At 39.5% G+C, this 7,565-nt stretch overlaps 1 protein-coding gene across 8 annotated transcripts in view; it reads right to left on the bottom strand.

The window, feature by feature from the left end:
* The window catches only part of LOC122542077 (RNA binding protein fox-1 homolog 2-like), a 262,538-nt gene that overhangs the window by 210,217 nt on the left and 44,756 nt on the right, over window positions 1-7,565 (bottom strand). For 6 of the 8 annotated variants that reach the window (XM_043679400.1, XM_043679399.1, XM_043679410.1 and 3 more), the window contains exon 3: window positions 5,363-5,410. In XM_043679400.1, coding sequence (XP_043535335.1) covers window positions 5,363-5,410 — 48 coding nt within the window. Of the gene's footprint in view, window positions 1-5,362; window positions 5,411-5,775; window positions 5,812-5,875; window positions 5,894-7,565 lie in introns of those variants that run through there. The other 2 variants (XM_043679406.1, XM_043679401.1) reach the window with 2 other exon arrangements.

The following is a 7,565-nucleotide window of genomic DNA, read 5'->3' as shown; positions in this document are numbered from 1 at the left end:
AAAAATAAGTGAGAGTGAGACACAAAAGGGGGAGGGGACAGAAAGGGAGAGAGAGTACAAGAGAGTGCAAGAACAAGAGGGGAAGACACAGTGCCTGGGAGAGTGTTGGGATGAGAGAAGAGAAGGGGAGGGGGGAGGCAAGATGACAATATTGGCGTAGTCGGCAGGATCCAAACAGATCGTTACGATCAGACGGTGTCAGCGGCCGCCAGAACATCGGGGTCTCAAGACGTGTGAGCCCATTAGGTAAGATTTTAAACCTTGGTCCCTCTCGACATTCCTGTGTGTCGGAAATGGTCACTTCACTCAATCACACTCTATTCTACGGACTCCTCAAACTAATTAGTTCAGTTGAGAGACACAATTTTGCAAGCATGCTGGCAGGAAGAGGTTTGCGTCCTCTGCGCTGCATTGAGGGGATGGGGTGTGATTGAGGTTCAAGTCCTCTGAGCAGTACTGGGGTTCGAGTCTATTGGGTGGGTATAAGTGAAGTTCTAATCCTCAGTGCGGTGCTGGGGTTTGAGTTCTCTGTGTTTAAGTGGGATTCAAGCCCCCGGGAAGAGTAAAGTGAGAAAGGGGTTAAAGTCCTTTGTGGTGAAATTGAGGCTCTGTGAGTCTTTGTTCTGGGGAAAGAGTGTGGCTTGGACTGTGGCACCATGTGATCTGCTGCGAGGGCGTTCTCTTTTCATAAATGCAATTTCAATGAGAGGATGAGAAAAACAAAAGTGAGAAACATTGAAATTAAGGTTGTACTAATACTTGAGTTGAAAAAGGAAAGTTTCAACATAAACTATGCCATGCTGAGAGCGTTTGTTTAAAAAGTTTTTGTCGAAATACTGACTCAGAGAATCCTTTTAAGTGGTAAGGTCCGAGGGAGTGTTGCTGAACAAAGAGAACTTGGAGTGTAAGTTCATAGCTCCTTGAAAGTGGAGTCACAGATAGATAGGATAGTGAAGGCGGCGTTTGGTATGCTTTCCTTTATTGGTCAGAGTATTGAGTACAGGAGTTGGGAGGTCATGTTGCGGCTGTACAGGACATTGGTTAGGCCACTGTTGGAATATTGCATTGAATTCTGGTCTCCTTCCTATTAGAAAGATGTTGTGAAACTTGAAAGTGTTCAGAAAAGATTTACAAGGATGTTGCCCGGATTGGAGCATTTGAGCTACAGGAAAAGGTTGACTAGGTAGGGCTGTTTTCCCTGGAGCGTCAGAGGCTGTGGCGTGACCTTATAGAGGTTTTCAAAATTATGAGGGGCATGGATAGGATAAATAGACAAGTCTTTTCCCTGGGATCGGGGAGTCCAGAACTTGAGGACATAGGTTTACGGTGAGACGGGAAAGATATAAAAGAGACCCATGGGGCAACTTTTTCACACAGAGAGTGGTACGTGTATGGAATGAGCTGCCAGAGGATGTGGTGGAAGCTGGTACAATTGCAACACTTAAGAGGCATTTGGATGGGTATATGAATAGGAAGGGTTTGGAGGGATATGGGCCGAGTGCTGGCAGGTGGGACTAGATTAGGTTGGGATATCTGGTCGGCATGGATGGGTTGGACCGATTGGTCTGTTTCCATGCTGTACATCCCTATGACTCTAAGTAACTGTTTGGCCTTGCTTGAATTAGGGTCTTCATTCAATGTGAAAGTGAGGACTGCAGATGCTGGAGATCAGAGCTGAAAATGTGTTGCTGTAAAAGCGCAGCAGGTCAGGCAGCATCCAAGGAGCAGGAGAATCGACGTTTCGGACATGATGGAAGGGCTCATGCCCGAAACGTCAATTCTGCTGCTCCTTGATGCTGCCTGACCTGCTGCGCTTTTCCAGCAACACATTTCCAGCTCTTAATTCAATGTGTTTTGTGGGCTATGTAACGAGGCAGATTTTGTTTTTAACATCGAAATTGTACATTATGTCCTCTTAAAAATGATCAAACTTGTAACCTTAAAACAAATTGATTGAGTGCCATGAGCCCCTGATTTATTTGAAATTCTACAATGTCTGTTTAAAAAAAGTTAGGTCAGTTGTCATGCTTTAGCCAGAGGAGAGTATGTATTAAAATATCTTTGCTGCTGTGTTTTTAATGCAGATCGTTCACAAAAAGAGTGCATTTTGAGTTCGATGTTTTGTTAAGATTTTAGAAAATATTAGAATGGAGGTTGAGCTGTTTAGATTTTGTTAATTATTGTTAAGACTTCACTGACCCCCTTCATATTGCAAATTCAAAGAACGTTGATCGCTACCAAAGTTGCCACTGTAATTTCGACTGTTTTATTTGGGAAGTTTCGTTTGAAGAACATATTTTAAAATATTTCACATTTGTTTCCCACGAATATTTGAGATTTAATACTGACCTGAAACTGCCTCTTCAATTGCTAAAGCACAGGAAACATTATTGGTTTCTTGCTGTTCCAGACTTTTGAAATATTTTTCCTGACAGGTTTCATATTAGCCAAGTATCAATTTATTTAAGGAAAATAATTTTTGAATAACCTGAATGAAGTACTCAAGGGTTTGATTTTAGGACCATTAACTGTTGCTTATAATTAACTGAATTGTTTAGGCAGTGCAATTTAGAAGTTTATGGAGTGCATTACACCTGATGTCATAAATAGCGAACAGAGTAACAGACTTCAAGACGACTGAGAACATTGAAATGGGCAGACACAATTTAGTGTAGTTAAATGTGTGACTGTCTTCATACTGATACCCACTTTGGCAAGGAAGGAATGAGAGAGGAAATGCAAAGATACTTTCAGCAGCTAACATCTGCTCTAGAGATTTTCCATTCATAGGTAAAGCACGGCTTCGGACCACGGACCACTGCCCACCCCGCCACAACCTGATCCAACAGATTCAATCAGCTCCCCAGTCATGAGCACAAGAAGTGAAGAAGCTAGCAACAATGAAGAGGTGGTCTCTTCGGTTTTTGTCAGTGGCCTTCCCATGGACATTAAACCAAGTGAGCTTTACCTTCTCTTTTAATTATTTAAGGGATACGAAGGTTCACTGATCAAGCTAACATCAAAACAGCTCGTTGGCTTTGTTACATTTGACAGCAGAGCGAAAGTAGAAGCAGCAACGAATGCTGTGTTCACCCACACTGCTGCTGCACTGCATACTCACCTGCGCTGGTATCCTCCATCTGAAGCATCTCTGGAAGGATCAGTGTTATTAAGTATTTAACTGCCCTTATCCAAGAAATCAAATTTCTCCAAGGAGTGATGCAAGAACAGACTGAATTTTATTTTCAGGTTGGACCTTACTGAAGGAGATTTTGGAGAACTGGCTCGTTTCCACTTGACTTGGAGGGAATGGAGTGGTCACTAAGGACTGTGGATTTAGAAACTTTACTGGTGAATTTTTTTCCATATGGGAGGATTCTTCAAACTATTTAGTGCAACGGACTAGTAATTTTTGTTGTTATAATCATTGAATGCTGTGTGTCAATTATTTGCTTGGATGCTGGCTGTCAGAGTCTTATGAAAGCTGGTAATGTCATTGGTTATCATGAAATGAATAAAGGAGGGAATGAGAATGTGTATAGGGTACAAGCAGGCAGAGAAAGAGTTAAGTTCTGAGTTTTGTGAAACAAGATGTTCAGCTGAGTATGACTCAGATCAGATAAGAACTAATAGTTAACAAGGGGTTGCTGGAGGCAAGGGTGTTCATTGTGTAACAACAGATGGCTTAATCTCCTAGTGAAACCTACTGATTGTAACAATCACCTGATCAATATGTATGTTGCCTTATCTGGATGCTCCTCCCTATAAAATGACTATATAATTCAATAAGAAACTGCTCTTCCAGAGAAGACTGTGAACTCATGTCCCTGTGCACATGGGCGATTGTTCTCTCGCCCACTAGGGCCTGGATTAAAGATGAAGGAGGTAAAACGTCTCTGAGCATTTTGCTACGACTGAGGGGGGAGCGGGATGACATTTGTACCAGCTCATGAAAGAGCTAGCTAGTTAGTCCCAATCTCCATAGCCCTCTAAATTTATCATTTCCAAAAATACATTGAGCTCTGTCTAATGGAATCTGCCTCCACCATTTTACCAGGCAGCGCATTCCAAATTCTAACACAGAGTAAAGGAGTTTCTCATTTTACTCTAAGCTATCATGTGGGCAATCTTGAAATTGTTACCCTTAGTTACCAACATACCAAACAGTGGAAATAGAATATCCTACTTTACCCTGTCAAAATTGTTCATAGTTTTGGACACCTCAATAAGGTGGCCTCTCCTCTCATCCAAGAAAAATAAGCCCAACTTCTCTCATCTTTTCTTAGAATTAAAATTCCTCATTCCTGGTATCATCCATGCAATTCTGTGTTGCAATTCTGCATCTAGATAAGGCAACATACATCCTTTCCTAAATAAGGTGCCCAGAATGAAGAATATGCAGAAAATCTCAAAGAAAAAATGAGAGCTCTTTGTGTTGCAAGAAAAATTAGGTAGATTTCATAGGAGGTTTCCAAAATTTTACAAACTTTTGAGTGAGTAAACAGTGAATTATTTCCACTGTTTAATGAATCAATAGCAAAGCTGATTAGAGGAATGAAGTGGATCATCACAACATAGAGTTCCTTCCTACAAGTGGTAATTGAGGCAGAAATTACCATAACATAAAAGAGAACTGGATAAAGATTTGAAAGGGATACAAGATAATGCAGAACAGGACAATGTGTTGAAGCAGAGGTCCAGTGAACAGCCAACACAAACACGAGTACGAGACAATGCTAATTTCCAACATTTTACACAGGACTTCCTGCAATGCTTTTGATGAAATGTGTAGCATTTGAAATCCCATTCACATTTTGGGTTGCTCAGAAATAAACATCAGGAAATTTATAAATTATTATCAGCAGCTTTTTTTAAAATTGCATATGATTGCAAATAGAAGTGATTGACAAGTGTCAGGTGTTAGAAGCTGTGTATTTATGTATCAAATTAAAAATGCTGGAAATAGACACCAGTGTCATTAGCAAAACAATCAATGGCCTTTCGGTATCAGGTTTTGTTCCATAAATAAGTGGCAGTCCCTTCATACAATTAAATCAATGTAACACTGACAACAAATCAAATGTTTTTAAGAGGCGAAGAAGTTACTTTAAAACATTTTCACTGATGGACCATTTTTAGTCGCTGGTTTGAAGATATTAACTCAGTTACTTTATAACATCCATGCATTATAAATCTCACTTATCAACACCAAAGACTGAAAAGTACACACACAATCTGATGTCCGATGATAAAAGAAACCCTGAAGTTGACACTTCATCTTTAAACATGTGGAATAGATGTGGATATCTATTTATCGACAACCAAAGCAACACTGCCAAGCAGAAACAGGAGACTCTCTTACCATGAGGTCAGTCCGCTCTGCACAATCTTTGAACTCCAATGTTGAATCCTAAGGAAAAGAACACAACAGCTTCATAACATGATCCTATGGTACCTTACATTTTGTAAATCACTCGTGCAAATTTTAAAAACTTTTTGATTGATGTGCTCTTTGCTTTTATGGAGAGCCATGGTTCCATAGGCATTAAATAGTTTCTGGTACTAAGGATTGGTAGGCTATGACATGCATAAAAATACTTGAGTTTAAGAATACATCTCTTTTTAAAAAAAAAGTATAATTTGAAACCCAGCTAAGTAGCATTCTATATGAAATGAATTCATTGTGAAGTTATTTTTAAAACGGAATGGAATGCTATATAACTTTCTTAAATCACTATACAGTCATATGTGGTTCAGAAAAATAAAGTTGTTTACATCCAGTTCAAATTTGAACATTTAAGCACATGTTTACAGAGGATCCTAATTTGGATACACAGATTTTTTTTCTTGAAGTCTAACAACAAAAGCCTTTTACAGCAGCTAAAAAGGTGAATGCTTCCACCAGCCTCAAAATGAAAATCAGTTACTGCTATAAATACCCAGGATTTTCGATGATGCAGCTCTGAAATGTGAAACATATTCTGCTATTTTAAAATTCAGCTTGCGTCTTACCCAGAATAGAATTTATAACCTCAATGCTCATACTGATCATCTCTATTACAAAGTCCAACATAGCCTTAAACCTTTTCAGCCTTGAATTATATCATAATTTGATATAAATTTGTCAACTTTTGTATCTACAGCAATCAGATGTTTATTTTGCCTCCATTTTAACAACTCTAATGCTGCATTTAGAAAAGGGTTTTTCTTTTCTCGGGACATGTTCTCATTACTTACTGCAACATCTAGTGGTGTAAACCATAACTACATTGTAGACAATCTCTGATATAGTGGCACAAGTCTGAATTAGATTCGGCACTGAAACTGTGCAATTGCACAAAAGTTATAGAGTCATAGTCATAGAGATGTACAGCATGAAACAGTTTGCTGAAATTGCAAGTGGTCAGATCAAAACAGTCATTTATTTAGTACAAAGGTCATTATACATCAATATACAAGGACTAATATTCATAAAGCAAATCATTATTTTAACATTAAGCAAAAAGAAACTTGAACAGAGAAAAGCTCAAGACACATTTTGGAAGGAAAATAAATAAGTAGACAAATGAAACATTAAATGATAAAACTCTGAAAGGGGTGAGCATCAGAAATAAAATTGTTGAAACTCAGTACACAGCACATTTGTAACACTAAGTGTGAAAAAGAGAAACAAAATAGGCAAAGCAGAATGTTTGCCTTTTTCAGAGAGCTTGCAGAGTTGCAAAAGGATAATCTATTTTCTTGTGCCATGTAAGATTCTAAGACTCCTGTATTAATATATCTTCCTTCATTCTTGTATTGTCTGTGCAGACTATTACAGCAATTGCTATTAAATTCATTTAATCTCTCCTTTATTTCCTCCAATGATGCACACTGATCGCCGGAGACCTCAAGGAGACCTTATGAATGTAACTTGTTCCAACCATGTGACTAACCAGAGCCCAATCCCCACACAGCAGGCTTGATGCTACTCTGCCACCAACCTTTCCAATCCCAACCTGAGTTGAGGGGGGAAGGGAAAGTGAAAGCGACAGGGAGTATGGAGTTAAATGGAAAGATAAGCGGCAGGATAGCATATGTGCAGGCAGATTTAAACTTGAGACAGACTGGGAATGCAGCAAAAGGGAAGGATAACTTAGGACATCTTATGACTTCCAATATCTCTAATGATAAGAAAGTTAACATTAAGGCACTTTACCTGAATGCTCGTAGCATTCGTAACAAAGCAGACGAACTAATGGCACAGATCATCGTGATTGATTATGATGTGGTAGGCATCACAGAGACGTGGTTACAGGGGGGTCAGGACTGGCAGTTAAACATCCAAGGGTTTCCAACTTATCGAAAAGACAGGGAGGTGGGCAGAGGGGGCGGGGTGGCCTTGTTAGTTAAGAACAAAATTAAATCTATGGCACTGAATAACATAGCGTCGGATGATGTGGAGTCTGTGTGGGTGGAATTGAGGAACCACAAAGGCAAAAAAAAACATAATGGGAGTTATGTACAGACCTCCTAACAGTGGTCAGGACCAGGGGCGCAACATGTACCGGGAAATAGAGAAGGCA

The sequence above is a fragment of the Chiloscyllium plagiosum genome, chromosome 39 (genome assembly GCF_004010195.1).
Source record: "Chiloscyllium plagiosum isolate BGI_BamShark_2017 chromosome 39, ASM401019v2, whole genome shotgun sequence".
Lineage (NCBI taxonomy): Eukaryota > Metazoa > Chordata > Chondrichthyes > Orectolobiformes > Hemiscylliidae > Chiloscyllium > Chiloscyllium plagiosum.
The sequence above is the reverse complement of the archived record's forward strand: the minus strand, read 5'-3'. Positions and strand labels throughout refer to the sequence as shown.